Source organism: Xyrauchen texanus, chromosome 29, assembly GCF_025860055.1.
Source record: "Xyrauchen texanus isolate HMW12.3.18 chromosome 29, RBS_HiC_50CHRs, whole genome shotgun sequence".
NCBI classification, from domain to species: domain Eukaryota; kingdom Metazoa; phylum Chordata; class Actinopteri; order Cypriniformes; family Catostomidae; genus Xyrauchen; species Xyrauchen texanus.
This window is the reverse complement of record NC_068304.1, coordinates 35863052-35881833: the sequence shown is the minus strand read 5'-3', so window position 1 is coordinate 35881833 and position 18782 is coordinate 35863052. Positions and strand designations below refer to the sequence as shown.

The following is an 18782-nucleotide window of genomic DNA, read 5'->3' as shown; positions in this document are numbered from 1 at the left end:
TTGACCACGACCTCTCAATTAATGATGAAATCTTTTTTTAATGATGTGAAATCGTGCATCACATTGCATAAACCTGAGTGACAATATAACATGGCATGGCATAAGTTTTCATAAGGCAATGGTATTCAATCAGCTCTGGTAAGGCACTATCTGTAAACAACACTCAAAAGGCATAACATGTAAAGCACTGGTAAAACTTGAAATATAAGAAAGGAAATGAAAACAATTCATAGTGATTGTAAAATGGCACATATGTATTACAAATGTTTGTTTGTCCACATACTTATTAGGATAATTTTTGACACAACCCATTAAATTCCATGTTTTTTTTTCTCTCTCTTTTTAAAACAAGACTTTGCCTTATATATATATATATATATATAGACAACACTCACTGAATCTCTTATTAATATATTTGAGAAAGATTTCGTTTTTTTGGTTTATGTGCCGCTTGATTAATACATCGTACCCGAGCATGTTTAATGAATGAGGTTTATGATTATTTATTCATGTTTGTTACATGAAAAATGTAACTTTACTATTTGATTTCATTAAAAGGTAAAATACTAAACCCTAAAGTGATGTGCTCCTTCATCTGTTGCAGCAAACTGACTCCTTGTGGTCACTATTGATCATTACACTGATGTTTTGATAACCACTCATGCGGCTGTAAACATGATATACGTAAACAGAAAGGGTTTGAAAGAGGTAATGCTGAAACCATATGGCTCTATAAGACATCTTCAATTTTGGCTCAAAGTTCCTAAGAATATTGTATAACATCCTTGTTCCAGATTCACAGCCACAAATTATGGGAAGAAAAAAGACTGATTGATTGGCAAACTGAAGGTTAAAATTACAACAGCAGAAATAAAAGTGGATAGTGGTATTAGATATATACTGATATAGATGCATATTGTATAACATAATTCCCAAGATAAAACAATAGAAAGGCAACAATACCAGAATATACCAGCTTTAAATTGCAAAAACCTTGAAAACAAGTTGATTTTGCGTCCGATTTGGCAGACAGATACATTCTCATAGGACAGTCCAAATGAGGAATAAAAGGATGTATAAACTCCTGATCAAGTGCCTAAAAGTTGCAAGAACTGTTGACTATTACACTGTAATCACTGTAATATGGTTATCATCATGACTCCAGTTACCATGACAGCCCCAGCCCGAGTGATGTCAGATGTTCGTTAGGACGTCACTGGTGACAAGGCTCACCGACAGGAAGCCCGGGAGGTCGTTGCTCTGACGATTTCCTTTGTCCCTCAGGTGAACGGTGTGAAGCTGCTGCAGGTCAGAGAGCTCGCCGCTCATGGTCACCTGACCCATGAATGAGTCCTTCAGAATGTTCTTGTTGTAGATCTGATTGATCAAATAAATAATGATGTGCGAACACCATGCATATTATGAGATTTAAGGAAAACAATCGATTAATCATAATAACCACAACATAATAATCTCAACCTGAATGCGGATCGGCTTTTTCGGGTTCTTCCTGTAGAAAACAGCCTTCAAGTCAAAGTCTGGACTCTGCGTATCTTTGTGCACTGGAGAACGAACCTTCTCTCCTTCACAGCTGATGATAACGTAAGGGTCAGATGCTGAAACAAGAAGGTCAGTCATTCATTTCTAAGATATGTAAAACAAAACCAACTGGGGTTGGATGCTTTACATGCCAGTCCAACCGTCTCTTCCTGTCTAAGTGGGCAGTTCTTGACCAGAATAAGCTGCAAAGTGGACCAGACCAAAAGGCGGACTCTGCAAGACTTTTCATAAACATCAAATTTACATTTAAGGCATTTAGTAGGTGGTCTTATGCAGAAGACTTCTCTAAGAGGTTTGTATAGTGAGACAGAGAGAAGAGGATGCTACTTACATCCATCCGAGTCCTGGGCTTTGAGTCCATCGGCTCTGTGGATGTGCACCTGTGTGACCAGTTTTGGATATCCACAGCACCCTGTCCAACATGTCTGGGGTGGTTCATCTAGAGTCAGCTCCCTAGCACACAATGGATCTCATCAATATATTTATTATCTTTCATACACAAAGCCCTATATTTAAAGGTATAGTTCAACCAAAAATGAAAACTCTCATCATTTACTCACCCTCATGCCATCCCAGATATTTATGACTTTCTTCTACTGAGCACAAATGAAGATTTTTAGAAGAATATCTCAGCTCTGTAGGTCCATACAATGCAAGTGAATGGTGACCAGAACTGTGAAGCTCCAAAATGCATATAAAGACAGTATAAAAGTAATCCATAAGACTCCAGTGGTTAAATCCATAACTTCAGAAGAGATATGATAGGCATGAGTGAGAAACAGATCAATATTTAAGTCTTTCTTTTAAACTATAAATATCCACTTTCACCAACCCTCCTAAGCGCTCTTCTCGTTTTTTGCATTTTCGTGCATATCGCCACCTACTGGGAAGGGAGGAGAATAGTAAAAAAGGACTTAAATATTGACCTGTTTCTCACCCACACTTATCATATCTCTTCAGAAGACATGGGTTTAACAACTGGAGTCATATAGATTAATTTAATGCTGCATTTATGTGCTTTTTAAAGCTTTTAATATTTCTTACCATTAACTTACATTGTATGGACCTACAGAGCTGAGATATTCATCTAAAAATCTTAATTTGTGTTCTGCAGAAGAAAGAAAGTCATACACTTCTGGGATGGCATGAAGATGAGTAAATAAGTGAATTTTCATTTTTGGATGAACTATCCCTTTAAATTTTTGTCTGTTCCTCACACAAAACTTCTGTATGACTCCAGAACACTTACAATATATGACAGGAGTCCATATGGACTACTTCTATGGTACTTAAATGGTGCTTTCTTTTCTTTTTTTGTCCATTTTGGACCTTGACAGCTTTAGTGCCCTTTTACCTTCTTTAAATGAAAAAGAGCAGCACATTCTCTGAAACATCTCCTTCTGTGTTCCACAAAAGAAAGAACGTCAGATGGTTTTTGGAATGACTCACCATTCACATTTCTGGGTGAACTATGCCTATAATATCAAATATCTGTCTGATGTATTACTTGCAGTCTGAAGGTATGTCTGTGAAGACCCGCAACAGGAAGTCTCCCTGTAGGCTGGGGTCAAAGCTTGTGGGAATGATGACATAACGTCCCTCCTTCAGGTCTTTCCGCACAAACACGCTGCGAGAGTTAATGTAGACAGAGCTGCCCACTGTCTTCTGAATGATGTGCATACGGTACTCTCTGTTGAGCTCAACCTATCAGAGAAGACATACGTTTTTAATTGTCAATATTGGACGCAGACATGACATAACTTTGACAGTAGTTATTCATATTTAGTACTGTACTGACATTATATTCATGACAATTAGTGTAATACATCCAGTCAATTTTACTTAATAATTCCTGATGATTCTCATTATTGTAATCTTGTCATTTTTATTGAATTATAATTAATAAATAAAAAGAAGTATCAGTCAGAACAACTATGCATGCACTTCTATGCCAGATCTTCTTAATATAACCCCCCTCCCCATCACTGTTAAAGGAATAGTTCACCCAAAAAAAGTCTTAATTTACTCACCCTCATGTCATTCCAAATCTGTATTACTTTCTTCAGCAGATCACAAAAGGAAATAAACATCGATAACATCAAACCCCACTGGTTGATTTCATTAACATAGCCAACATACCGGATTTCAGCACTGTTTCTGGACTTCATCAAAGCTTAACTTGATTTGAGAGTGAATAACGACTTAAATTATGGTCTGTTCATCACACAAAGTGATTGTATGCCTTCAGAAGACTTGGAATATGATGCACAAGTTGCATGGACTATTTTTATGAAACTTTTGGATGCTTTATAAAGCGTTACAATGAGTCACTATATACTGTCATTGTATTGAATTCAACCAACAGGACATTTATATAACTATTTCCTTTTGTGTTCTACAGAAGATGGATAGTCATACGAGTTTGCAACAACATGAGGGTGAGTAAATGATGGCAAAAGTTTTATCTTTGGGTGAACTGTGGCTTCAAGTGTAAAAATATGATACAGGTGTGTACGCAGTGGTGGGTGTGTGGGTGTGTGTGTGTGTGTGTGTGTGTGTGTGTGTGTGTGTGGTTTCATACCCTCTGGATATCAAAGCCGATGGCCAAGTTCTCTCCTTTGCCTTCTTTAGGTCGGGCTCTTCTGTCCTGCTGTTGTAGACAAATCAAAACCTCGTCCTCTGCCTTCTTTACGTCAAACACATACTGCAAAAACAGAGTGACACATTCTTCAATACACCGATACACATATACACAATGCATAAACACACACAAACCCCAAATGCCCACCACACCTGTGGGTTTTGGAGGAAGGTAGCTTTGTGGTTGATGCAGCCTCCCGATCGGTTCCTTAAAGGGTCGTCATGGTGACTCCAGGAGCTCCGCATCACGGCCTCTTCCCAGGTCTTATGGATGCTCAGGTATGAAGTATTAATCAAGCGGCACAAAATTAGATCCGTGTAGTGCTTACAGAAATCCTCAAAATCCATCCTGAGCAAAAACAAACGTTATAAATAATAAGATGCATAAGTACTGTTTTCACAGCTTTCCAGGAACAATAAGCAGCAAAACAAGAAAAAGGTCAGAAAAGTGAAGTTTCAAAATCATTTATTTGCAAATAACATTTGCTTTGATATTTTTGTTATTTAATGCAATGCCATTCAGACATTTTTAGTGTGGCTTAAGTGTCCAATACATTTCAGGTTTGCTGAATTAAAAAAAAAGAAGAAAAGAATGAAAAAATACCAATTCGCTCACCAAAACTCCCCATCATCCTCCACGGTCACACCCAACCTCTCTCGCTCACTCTTACTGACTCTCTTCCACTCCTCTGAGCTAGAGATGGAGACAGAAAAAGAGAATTGGAGAGAGAAAGAAATGCATTAAAAAATAATTATAGTGCTTAAATTCAATTAACTGTTTCTTGAATTTTATGCATTTGAAATTATGAGGCATAACGCCTGATATTCAGTTTGTTTATTTGCAGTTCTTCCAGAAGAGGGCAGTATGCGTGCGCGCACACGCACGCACTCAGACAGCTTAAGACAAAGTGACTCCATGTCAAACATTTCCTGTTTTCTATTTCCTAATTTATCAAATGTTTTACATGGGTGTGCCAAGGATTACACACTATAAATCTCCCTCACTATGTGCTTTACAATTAAAAGATTAACCTAACCTTTTAGCACATCATTAACAGATTTGTGTGCAGATTTGGTTTAAAAACTGTGAAAAATGTTTATAATGATCAGTTGGAGTATTTACAGTGTTTTGTATCTTCAATAGTAAACAATTTACAAAATGGAAAGTCTGCTGGGAAAAATTCCATCTTAAAATATGCCTTTAAAATATCTGAGTGTCCTTGGTTCCACAAACAATGCAATAAATAATCCTTGCTGTTCAAACACAGTAATGATTCAGGCCTCTGTAGTTGTGTTTATTTCAGTACGAACATAAAGCTGAAATTTTAAAAATGGGTAACGTCTCCTTTAATGATGAAGTGAACAGTTGATGTTGCATGTCACAGGCGTTCAAGTACAGTAACTAACAGTTTACAGATGTTGACAAACCTGTCGCTCCAAGCTCCATTCCACTCTCTCTGACCCCACGGGTTTCGCATGCGGATCATGGACAGCTTCTCAGATTTGAAGAATGCCATCAGACCAGTGCCCAATCGCACCTTCCGTACATCTGTTACAGCGTAAGCGTGACCTTTGACCAGACCGCAGTCCAAACGGGCCTCCATCTCTGCCTGACTAGTTGCCTACAGAAAAGAGAAGCCAAACAGTATGAAAACATGAAACTGAGTCAGCATGCAACTTGTCAAAATTGTGTTTAAAGAACATTCTGGACTCAATGCAGGTTAACAGCATTTGTGTTATAATATTGAGAATTTCGACTCGTCCCTCTTTTATTTAAAGAATGGCGAGTCAATACATACTCAGATGCACACTGTTTTAAAAGTATAGCCATTAGACTTAAACATTATACATATCTCCTTCCAAATTCTTATAACTGTAATGTGAAAAAAATCTTATTCTCATTTCTGAACACCATCCTTTCCAGACAATGGTTTTAAAATTAAATTAACATTAATTAATGTCAGTATGATAACACAATTATGATGTGAAATTACAACATTTACTTGAAAGTGTATATAAAACATATTTTTTAGCATTACAGTATTGAGAATTAGGGGGAAGGAGGGTGAAAAATCTTAATAGTCCTAAAAATAGGCATAATTTCTTTATGCAATATATATATATACACATACACACACACACACACACAAACACACACACACACACACACACACACACACACACACACACACACACACACACACACACACACACGATCCGGTCCTTGAATTTGAATGGACGAGAGACGTTCCATGAGCCCATGATGGTCTGACACCATCAGCACTCGGAGGCTTCACTGTGTATCACTCCGCTTGTGTTCGTCCCATTCTAAACTAAAGTGTAAGAGCAGTGCATATGAGTTAAGAGTTTCAAACAGTTTCTTTCCCCAAGCTGTGATCACTTTAAACAAAGCATTTTAAATCAATGTATGGATTTTATTGTACGGTGTTTTATTATTGAGTTTTATGTGGCATTTGCTTGTCTGTTTTATGTTAGGTCCTTTTATGTGTTGACGTTGCACCTTGAGCTTCTTGCACATTTTCTTTTTCCAATGTGGTTTTATACTGCAAATGGCTAAAGTGAATCTGAATTATGGCTCATCACAGCTGAGAGACACAACAGACTGATTAATTACACAATGGGAGCTGTTTAAAATGGACATCACGGTTTCTATAGTTATCGACTCTTGCAAACCGGCTACTGCGAAATAGTGTGAAATACCCTCGCTTTGATGCCATTTTTCCATTGAGAAATCGGATCTTCAGAAAGCTGACAGCATCTCTGCTAGGGAGTGGCAACAGGTGATTTCACATGCTCCGTGTGTGTCTGTGTCTCTCTCTCGCTCTCTCTCACACACACACACACACACCCCCATCCTTGTTTATCCAATAACTTGTTAGAAACAGCACAAGCCGTGATACTATATCTTTTGTTTTGAACCAGTAATGGCAGATTCTGATCCGTCGTGTAAGAAAGTAGTTCCATGCACAAATGTGTTTTTATGACCGTACTCAGTTTTTCCTAATTTATTTAAATTTACTTGTTCATTGAACTGCTGATTATAAGCAATATCACACTCGCAATGTCCCTAAATCAGTACTGCTGTGATTACCTACGGCACTCGGACTGTGGTCGAATCACAGCAGTGCTGATGTAGGGCCATATTGCATATATATATATAAAATATTGTTACGTCTTAGAACGTATTCAAGTGGGCATTTTATATAATTTGTTTTGGTTGTGTATTTTGGGGTGGGAATATCTTTTGTGTGTGCATGTGTTTTCCCTGTCTTCTGTCTCCTCTCTGCTTGTTCTAGCACTCTAAAGACTACCAGGTGAGACCACTAATGAGAGGAGCTGTGGAGATAAAAGTTGCTGGGAAACAGCATAATATGACTCCACTCTCCTGTCTCAGATGTGCTGAGCTACTTTGTGTCTTGTTGTATAGCTATTAAGCTTTGTATCATTTATAATTTGTGTTAATTTTCAATTCAAGTGGTTTTTTATAGTCATTCAACCATATACAGTTAGTACAGCGAAATTAGACAACGTTCCTCCAGGACCATGGTGCTACATAAAACAACATATGACAAATACAGAACCATATGAGACTACACAGACTAAATAATACCTACACATTCCTACATAAAAGTGGTGTGTGGGGTCATCCACAATGCTGGTTGCTTTGCGGATGCAGTGATTGGTGTAAATGTCTATGATGGAGGGAAGACCCTGATGATCTTCTCAGCTGTCCTCACTATCCTCTGCAGGGCTTTGCGGTCTGAAACGGTGCAAGTCGCAAACCAGGCAGTGATGCAGCTGCTCAGGATGCTCTCAATAGTCCCTCTATAGAATGTAGTGAGGATGGGGGGTGGGAGATGTGCTTTTCTCACCCTTCGAAGAAAGTAGAGACGCTGCTGGGCTTCCTTGGTAATGGAGCAGTTGTTGAGGGACCAGGTGAGGTTCTCCACCAGGTGAACACCAAGGAATTTGGTGCTCTTGGTGATCTCCACAGAGGAGCCGTCGACAACCATCTCTTTTGTTTTGTCGACATTCAGAGACAGGTTGTTGGCTCTGCACCAGTCCATTAGCCGCTGCACCTCCTCTCTTTATGCTTACTCGTCGTTCTTGCTGATGAGACCCACCACGGTCGTGTCTTTGCGCATTTGATGATGTGGTTCGAGCTGTGCATTGCTGCACATTCGTGAGTTAGCAGAGTGAACAGCAGTGGACTGAGCATACAACCCTGGGGGGCCTTTTTTATCCAGGTGGGTGAGGGCCAGATGGAGGGCAGTGTCGATGGCGTCGTCTGTTGAATGGTTGGGACAATACGCAAACTGCAGTGGGACTAGTGAGGGGGGCAGCTGGGTCTTGATGTGCCTCATAACAAGTCTCTTGAAGCACTTTATGATGATGGGTGTGAGTGATAAGGGGCTGTAGTCATTGAGGCAGGACAATGAAGACTTCTTTGGCATGGGGACGATGGTGGTGGCCTTGAAGCATGTTGGAACAGCATTTTTATTGTTCTATCACTTAAAGTTGTTAACTACTATAGGGAGCTTTTGTAGGAAGGTAGGTGCCATTTCATTTTAACTACTTTTTCTCCTGTGTTTGGCCAGTGAGGGAGGCAAGTCTTTGTTTAATAAATTTGTTTCTTTTTAAGACTTTTCCCTCTAGATTGTTCTGTTTTTATTGTTTTGGCCTTTCCCCCTCCTGAAGGTTCTGCTCCCCGTTTTTATTTTGTAAATAAGCAAATCATTTTTTATATCCGTTTCACTGTGTGTCTGAGAGCAGGAGATGGGACTCCAGGATCTTTATTCATTAAGGACTTTTGTTATGGTTTACCCCAACCTAGACTGGGGATTTTAATCATAACATGTATAGAAAAAATTTACTTATTTATTTTATTTCTCCACACATTTATAGATTTATCCTTGTCAGTTTCTGTGAGATTCACTCATGACCACAAATGTATTTAGCCTGCCTGTCCTTGACTCAGACTCACTCTAATGGAGCAGCTGATCAGTCCTCCTCTGTTGTGGATCTTTAGAACCCGCTCAAATAGCTGATTTCGAGCCGCCTCTTCCTGACTGAACTTGCCTTCAAGCAAATCCATGGGTTCTGTTACACCTCCAGTGAAATCCACTAAAGCGTCTGCTGTGTTGCCACCATCTAAAGCCTCATAACAGCCATACAATCTAAGAAACAAAAAAAAATTTGTTCAGTGAAGGAAAGCGTGAATATATGTTTCCTTCAAAACACAAATATATAAAACTGTAATGTTTAGCTTAGTTTCATACAAACAAAAATGTATCAAAACCCACCATTGTAATACTATGTTTTTTATGTACCATGATAATACAGTGTTTTATTATATTTAGACTGGTTATGGTACTTGCTTGGCATAGGCTTTTTCCACCAGGGCACTCCAGAACTCATTACTGTCATTTGAGTGGCAGTAGATAAGCTGCCCATTGGCGGTTGGCAAACGGTCATCAATAACAACGTCGATCCACTCTCCAAAACGCCAAAACCGAAAGTGAAAGATTCCGGCATAGTTTTCCGGTTTCTGCTTGTCCCATTCCTGATCTTTCCAATCCGGGATAACCTATAAACAGACAAAACAGCTCATATATTACAGAGTCAACCAGAGCTGACATTGTCAAAGACCTGAAAATGCTATTCTAATTTAATGTATTTTTTATGTATAAAACTTACACTATATTATCAGCATAAGTAAAAAGTTGAGTTGAAAAATTAACATAAATTTAAACTAGAATTAGTTAGTTTTGGTATGTCCCACTTTTGCTTTAACCCTTTAAGGCATACCTCAGGTCTTTAGTGACCCGGACCTCATTCCACCCCCTGTACCATTTTTATAGTAGACATATGTAATAGTGTTGCTTTTTATTGCGCTTACATTAATCATATTTTTATGATTATTTCATATCTATAAGTTTACTATCACAGGATAAACATTTCTTTGTTAATTATTAACAAAGACTATATCACGTTGGTTTTCTGTGTAAAAATGGTGAATTATCAGTATCCCATATCAGTGTACACATCCAAATCCGTGTGGCGCCGATGTTTCAGTGATTGACTTGATTTACATTTGGCACTGCTAATTGACGAAGCAGCAAAGTGGAAGTAAACTATAGCAAGTGTAACACATTAACAGTATGATTTGGCTATTGTCATTTGAGTGAACTATACTGAAATCATGCAAGTTGTGCATTTATTTAGACTCAAACAAGTGCCTGAGAAAATACATATGTAGCTTATTTGCAGTTGCGTCTCGAAATGTATGAAAGTAATGAATCTTGTTCTAGATTTGTCCTGATTTGTTTGGAAAAAACAACAACAACACAACATCAAAATATATCAGAATATATTCTATTCCATTACTTTCTAATTGTCTTGAAAATGTGTCGCTACCTGGGCATTTTGTAGATCCATTTGCTATAGATACCTGCTAGGTCACCAAAGACTCGAGTTATGCAATAATGTTTGCTGAAACACCCATGCATTTAAGGGTTAATGACAACATGCACCTGAACTGGCATGGACACCACAAGTGTGATTCAAGCTATCCAAGCATGATTTTATGTTTTTTCTCTGTATAGCGTTACTTTGATTTAAATGTTTAAACCCCCCTGTACTTTCTGCTTATTTACAGGTTTAAATATCCGTAAATAAAAACGGATTACATGAAATGAACATTCTGATTTGTGGAAAGTTCCTGGTCCTCTTTCACATCAAGAACTGTTAAACATGCACCTTTTCTCAGAAGAAACACTTAGCAGCATTATCGATCTCATGCATACTTAAATAAATGCAAGTTGCCAACAGGGAAATCCTTAAGTTGCTACTTTTTACTCTAATATGCATCTGTAGCTTAGTGCTGCAACAAGTCAAACTCTAATACTGACTTTCCTGTTAGTCTCCTCCTCCCCCTGCTCCCAAATCTCATTCAGATGCTCAGAGCATGTGCGGCAGAATCAATAAAGTCCCCAACTAAATGAGACTTTTCCCCCCCGTGGGGCCAGTGAGACAGGTGATGGAGGGGGGGAGCTGGAAAGAGGAGCGGTAAGTGAAGGTTGAGAGAGTTTATTCAGTCGCTGGAACTGCAGACAGACACAAGTCGCAGAGAGACAAGTCTATTTATTCCTCAAGCAAGAAGCAAGAAGATTCAGTCATGGGTTCGGAAATGGAGTTGACCTTCACCGAAGACCTCCAACTGACTGAGATGATGCGTTTGAGGGTGCAGTCGCTGCAGCAGAGGGGCCAGAAGAGGCAAGATGGCGAGAGGTTGCTCCTGCCTCATGAAGCCGTCTACCGCTTGGACTTCACCAAACAGGAGTTGACGTTCTCTCACTGGAACGTGACCCTGCATGGAACGGGACGTTTCGTGGTGACAGGCATCTCACAGCTCTGGACGCCTGACCTGACCAACCTGATGACCAGACAGCTGCTGGAACCAATTGGCCAGTTCTGGAGGAATGCTGGAGATCCAGAAGATTCACCAATCAAATGCCTGGAGGCAGATATTCAAGAGTTTGGAGAGAGGATAGCAGAGCTGGCCATGGTGCGGAAGGTGATGTACTTTCTGTTTGCCTACAAAGAGGGAGCCAAAAAAGAGAAGATCTCCTGCTCACTGGTCTTCAAGGAAAATGAGTGACAATCAAATCGACAAATGCCACAGTGGTCCTTACTTTGAAACCTAAAACCCCAGACAGGTTAGACTTTCTAGCTGTGATGTCAGAGCAAATCTCTATCCATATACCACTCAGTGAAAGCCTTCAATGCAATTCATGTTCCCTACGTATTAAAAAGCTAAGATGGGCAAACTTTATTATATAAATCTATCTCTAGTACTTAGTTCTCAGAATTATAATATTGAAATGTATGTTTTCATTTATTGTCCTGCTGTGATGCATGCAAACAATTTTTTGGATGATTTCATCTGGTACATATAGTGGAGTCCAAAAGTCTAAGACCATATTGAAAATCTGGTATTCAAAATTCTATTTAAACCTGGAATCTTTTAGGATTTGGACAAATTTTACACAGAAATTGTTACAGACTGCACAGTCTTCCATTGAAGCACACAAGATGCTCTTCGGAACATTCAAACATCTGGAAAACAGGGATCATCAGGTTTTTTTTAACTTTGAGTCCATGCAAGCTCATGTGCATGCTGTCATTAAAGCAAAAGGGGCAACATACCAAATACTACGTTGAAATTCATTTTTCAATTGAACTTTTTCACTTGCAAAAATATAAGCATTTTCACAAGTGGTCAAAGACTTTTGGAATCCACAGTATTTAATCCAATGTCATTATGCCGCTTATGCAATATTTCTATAGTCAATGTGAGAACACTCTAAAGAGTCAATTAAAACAGAAATAGTTGATTAGTTGATTTTTGTTTTGTATTGAGTCGACATAGTGAAGGCATCTCTGTGGAAGGTCAATCAGTCTGGCAATAACAAGCATGTGATATAATCAATATTGTCGTCAATCAGAATGCCCTGCCTTCAGGCAAAGACTACACATTCACAACTACCAGAAAGTTCTGTGTATAATATGGTGAATTGAGTCAACTGGGGATTATAGTCCATGAGTGGGTGTCACTTCTTCAATGGGCTAGTTTACTAAAAGAAACAACCATAAAAATTCTGTCATCATTTACTCACTCTTATGTCATTCCAAACTCATACGAGTATGTTTCTTCCATATTTTCCATACAATGAAACTCCAAATATGACAACGGAATTGACAGAAATCTTAACAAATATGCAATGCGCTTATATTCAAATATGGATTACAATTCAAGATGTGCCTCACAAGCTATAGTATGGCTTCACAAGTTGTACGGACTAATTTTATGGCGTGTTTTGGGTCACCTTTGTGGAAAAATAAAGCATGAACATTCCGCCTTAAGCTGCATACACACTGCCAGCGACATTGCGCGAGACAGCGACACCATCCCATTCATTTTCAATGAGAGCACAGCTGGCTTTTGGCCACCAGATGTGGGCGTGTCCAGCGACGTGACAAAGTTGAGACAAGTTTAACTTTATTCAAATGAAGAGCGACTTACGGGAGCGACAGCCAATACGAGAGAAGATGGTAGAGCTCACGTGATCCTTCTCTCTCTCTCAGCTCCTGCAGTAATGGAAAGATCAGGGGACCCACCCTCTGCAGCATCTCATCAAACTGGGTCCTGTGAAGCCTGAAGTACTGCTGGAACCGGACTTCATTCAGCCACAGCTCCTGCACCAGCCGGTGGTACTCACCGTGGTGACTCTGAGATTGTTGGTTGGACCCAGACAGACCGGCATTTGCGTTTTCGCTGCAGATAAACAGCCGCTATGGCAAAGAGCACGCCTTGTTTCTCGTTCATCTTTGATATAAAGCATTTTATATAATGATTCCATTTATATTTAGTCTTTTCCCTCCAAAATGTTTGTTTTTAGCGGCAAGAAATCGGATTCGCTGTCAACAGCAATGGAATGGCACCCGTGAATGTCATTTATAAACGTTACTAGGAAACCAGTAGTGTGAACGCCCACTAGCGACCTAACCGCCTGCCACTGGCGACCTGCAGCGACAAAGTCGCTGGCAGTGTGAACGCAGCCTAACATCTCCTTTTGTGCTCCACAGAAGAAAAATGTCATATGGGTTTGGAACTAGGGATGGGAAGATATGTTGTTGATAAGGTGTGCATTTAAATATAATTCTCAAATTACCTCAATGATGGATAATCTTCTCATCTCAAATAATCTAGCTACATCTTAAAGGTGTGTGGGGCCAGAGAGCCAGTAGTGTGTGCATCTAATGAGGGATGAGGTAGAAGACATTAATTAGACCTCAGGAGGAACCAACAGAGGGACAGAACGTACACAATGGAGAGAGAGAGATTGAGCTCTAGTGTTCTAGTTTAGCAGTGGTGTGTAGCTGTATAGGGCATAGTACAGCAAGCATATCAGAGTACTGTGACAGCGACAGGCAGGATTTCCCACGAGGCTTCTTAATGAGAATTACGTGGAGCGGCAAGTACAGATGACGTACAACTGTAAGCTCATTAGTGTACGGAAGAGCCTATTACAATGTATTAGCACCAGTGAAATCTTCAACAACAACATGGAAACAAACAAAAAACATCTCATGAGACCGGTTTGTGTCTGTGATTGTGGATAGTGGTTAAGAACACACATGAAAATGGTACAAGATGAAACCCCATGTCTCCAATTAGTCGTCCGATGCAATTCCATTCTCTCCATCTCTAAATAGGCACATGCTAATAACGCGTCATTTGCACAGTAAGCACATCCCATGGCTCTACTTGCAGTGATTACAGTGTACCATTACCAACAAACACTGTCTAATAAGGTAAGACCCTGTTCTGTGCACAATTATGAGCTTATGCAAGAGCAATCGCATCACCAAAGACAACAAAAAAAGATTTCTGTTTAGGATTTGGCATATCTTATTTCACTTATAAAACGAAAACTAAGATAACATGAAAATAAGCCAACACAAATATTACCGGTACCGCACATCGGACGAGAAGGTAGGACAAAGCTCAGGTATTGGACATAAAAATGCCTCGTTCTGTGCACAAGTCCACTCCTGATGAGATTCAAGATGGCCGTTTTAACTTTAATCTATGAATAATGTGTGTTGAATAATAAAATGTTATTGAATGTTAGGGCTGGGTATTGATACAGATTTCCTGTTTCAATTAGATCCAGATCAAACACTATTTTCCACAAGACGTACCACTGGTATTAAATTAATGGGAGAAATTGGAATGCCAATGGACATAGAAAAGGAAGTCCCGCCTTACAAGTAAAAAAGCCAATCACCTTTTACACACAGACATTGCCAGACAGTCAACTTGAGAATGTGCATGTGCATTAGCTGAACAAGCCTGAGCTGAAGAAGCCCAATTTATGATACCATTGTTGTCAGATTTTACTGCTAATTTTAAATATGCTTCTTTGAGCATAATCTTGACCAACCATTTAGGAGATTTCAGTCTTTCCCCATTCAAGTAGATAGGAGCTGTACATATATGCCACTTGTTTACATAAAAAACAGCTGCACAGCCTGCTCGGGAGCACTCCAAAGATGGCCGCCGAGTGGACTGACTTCCCTTGAAAGGGGACTTTGATCTGATTCACAAGCTCTCGATTCGATTCCAATTTAAATTTGATAAGAACAAAAAAATCAAATTAAGTTTTTAAAAGCAGTATCAAGTCAAGTATTCAGAAAATGAAAAGTCATGAAACAAAGTGTCTATTGAAAAGCTATGCAAGTGGAAAAATTCTGAGCAGCCCATGAAGTCATAACTGGGTACCGTTGATGGAAGCCGTTTGAAGTGGTGCCGGACAGCTTACATATACAGAAAAAAGATGGCTACAAATTTTATGATTGCTGTATATTGTTCGCTTGCCGCATCTGGAGAGTGACTCTAAAGTGCTAGTTTTTCTCTCTCACAGCCTCTTTTTCAAACATCTCAAATTAAAAATCCCATCTATACTAAACTACATTAAAAGATCATAGGAAACTTGTCCTCCTCTCTGAAAGGATATAACATTTTCCACACAATGATAATTAACCCTGATAAGCATAACAATGGTGCAGTCTCGCTATCAGCTGGTCTGAAGGTGTGCACATGCCAGTCTAGACTTAAGTTGAACTGATTTCCCACAACACAGCTCCTCCAAAACACAGGAACTGACTCTTTATTTGGAAATGTTTAGTCAGTTCCTTTATGGATACATACATATGCTTTATTGATCTCCAAGAGGTTTTGGTCACCAATTTCTTTGTAGACCTAGAACTCACCTTAGATATTCTAATATCCTAAGTGTACTTATTCTCACTCAAGGGAATATTAACTTTTGTGGATATACTGTATAACCTATTTATTAACCAAAAATGTATTAGATGGTAGATAATGAGGTAAGCTGCTGATCACTCTCATTGATAAACCCTTTCAAAATGTTACCACGGAAACTATAGTTTCAGCCGAAATAACACAGTATTATAAAATGTATCAAATAATATATATATATATATATTTTGATACATTTTGAGCAAGTCATTCTACCAAACGGGTGCCATTTCCACTTTGCAATTTTCAAAATTTTCATTAAGAACAAACTTTATTTATAAAAACTTACAACTTGAAAGATATGTTAATCCTTCAAAAAAAAAAAACATATTTTCCCACCTCAGGCACAAAATCCTTATTAATATTATCCTTTTTATTCAGGCATGGGAGCCTTTCTTGTACCACCCAGTTACGGACAATATGTACGCCATTAGAGTAGTAAAACAAGAAATAGATTTTTAAAATCTAATGTTTTCCTAACAGTAAAATGTCCCTTTTTGGGAAGCCATCAATAGAAATAGAAATAGTAATTTTTATAATTTTTTGTATTTTTAGATTTTTAATCTTGAAATATGAAATTGACATTTCAATGGCCTCATTGTTTGTACTGAAAAAACAAATTCACTTAAAAAATACAAATAAAGTTACATTTATCTGATTAGTCCACACAAAAAGAACATCATTCAACATTAATTTATGTCAAATGTAATTTCCTTTCCATAAAAAAAATAAATAAAAATGACCCTGTGACGGGGTGGTAACTGATGTGACGGGGTGGTTCACTGTGACAGGGTGGTATGAACAAAGTGTTTTTCTATATGATCTGCTGGTTTTAACCTTTATAAAACTGGGGGAGGGGAAAATAAAAATTGGAGATATAATGGAAAACTTTGGTCATGCTCTGAATACCTGAAAAGAGCATCATAATGGTGAATGGGAGTGTCGCATCCACACATCCCTCTAAACTACAAAAAAAGCTGCTCGAAGAGTACCCAAAGAGGTGGGATGAACATTTAATGGAAAAAGATACAAAGATATTATTAGAGAACATTGCTATTACATTCAGAAATGGGGATGCAAACTTTAGAACCAATGATATTTTGAACATTTTACAATAAAATTATTAACAAACAATTTTTGAACATTTTCTTCCTTGTAATAATGAAAAAAAAATTGTAGACTTTGAACATATACGTCACAATACATTTTGCATTTAACTGTATAAAGGAAGTTGTACAGTAAATAAAAAAGATAAATGATGAGTGACTGAAAGATATAGTGAGTGATGAGTGTGTGAGTGAACCAAACAGGATTAAGTTAACAGAAAATAAATTGATTAGCCTATATTAGAATCCTTGATTTCACACATTCAGATGGGAAGCAGAACCACCCCATCACATCCCTTACCGCCACGTCACAATAAAACATGTGAAGGGGTGGTATGTGATGGGGTGGTAAATTTCATCCCAAAATGGCTGCAGATCTTACATGTGGTCAAGTTCCTCACATAGTATAAATGCATTCAATCTGAAATATAATTTTCTTTGCATTAATAATGTAAAAAATGTCATAAAAAACAGTTTTCCCTATATATTTTGCATGACGGGGTGGTTAGTTTAAGCTTGGAACGTGACCCTGCCTAACATGAAAAAGCAACAAATAAACAAAGCAAAAGAATGTCAGTACTTGCCTGCTTTTGTTTTTGGTGGATACAAGGCTCAAATTATGTCATTTCCACTTTGTGATTTCATTTAAAGCAACGGTACATTATTTATAGCTAAAACAAGTTAGTGTGACGGGGTGGTAAGTCAAACTGAGGGATGCACACAAATCATAAAATATTTACAAAAAATAAGGTTTATTTTGAATAAATATACCTCATATATACAGGGACACACGTACATTTTTGAAAAAAATATAAAAACTTATATGGTGATATTTTAGATGGAAGTGTCATGTTGGTCAACACGGACATGTGAAATTGGCTATGTACTAATGAAAAATTATTAAAAATAGTGTGTTACTCTTTAAGAATAGTATTTTTATCATATATAATTTTAACAAGAACACTTGATTTAATAACTTTAAGCTTTGGAAACACACTTTGGGACATTTTTTGTGCCTTATGATAATGTTGCGGACACAAATGGCACCTGTCTCATAGAATGACTCATATACAGTAATTAATGAATACGTGATAAAGATACTGGTGGCTTTTTACATTGTTGGAAAGAGTTTATTTTGAAATTTATTTTGACTTTACAGTAACAATAACTGTTGTATTTTGGTGAAAAACTACATTTTTGTAAGGACACTAACATGAACTTACTTTCTGCCATAGAGCTTCTCTGGAGGCCAGACTGGAACTTGCTGCCACAAACCAGCAGTTACCCAGCTGCCCCTGGTGCAAGTCGTGAGCACTAATTCCATTTACAAACAAGTGAGGGTCTTCACACAGGTCCTGTAGGGAGAGAGAGACAAAAAGATTGTACATGAAGTACAGTGTAATGGCAAAAGAGCATGAACACATTCAACAGAGTCGAGTTACACAAGGACCTCAGGGTAGTCGGTTTCTGTGGATAAGCAAACAGAACGCCTGTAATTGTCTGCTATGTCTACCTGTTCTTGGTTAATCTGTTAAGTGACATTCAAGCTGTTTGACCAAAATGAGTAA

General features: G+C 38.3%; 2 protein-coding genes across 2 annotated transcripts in view; one reads left to right on the top strand and one right to left on the bottom strand.

The window, feature by feature from the left end:
• Positions 1 to 18782, bottom strand: part of LOC127623267 (calpain-5-like) — a 28055-nt gene continuing 9273 nt past the window's right edge. The window contains exons 3-13 of the mRNA XM_052097644.1: positions 18438 to 18569; positions 9600 to 9808; positions 9206 to 9398; positions 5629 to 5822; positions 4817 to 4894; positions 4354 to 4549; positions 4142 to 4264; positions 3068 to 3264; positions 1892 to 2013; positions 1480 to 1616; positions 1 to 1377 (exon numbers count right to left, since the gene is read on the bottom strand). Of these exons, the coding sequence (XP_051953604.1) occupies positions 1195 to 1377; positions 1480 to 1616; positions 1892 to 2013; positions 3068 to 3264; positions 4142 to 4264; positions 4354 to 4549; positions 4817 to 4894; positions 5629 to 5822; positions 9206 to 9398; positions 9600 to 9808; positions 18438 to 18569 (1764 nt within the window). The 3' untranslated portion in view covers positions 1 to 1194. The remainder of the gene's footprint in view (positions 1378 to 1479; positions 1617 to 1891; positions 2014 to 3067; positions 3265 to 4141; positions 4265 to 4353; positions 4550 to 4816; positions 4895 to 5628; positions 5823 to 9205; positions 9399 to 9599; positions 9809 to 18437; positions 18570 to 18782) is intronic.
• LOC127623268 (olfactory marker protein-like) lies at positions 11392 to 11881 on the top strand. The gene has a single exon (XM_052097645.1). It carries the CDS (start codon positions 11399 to 11401, stop codon positions 11879 to 11881), a length of 483 nt encoding a protein of 160 aa, XP_051953605.1. The 5' UTR covers positions 11392 to 11398.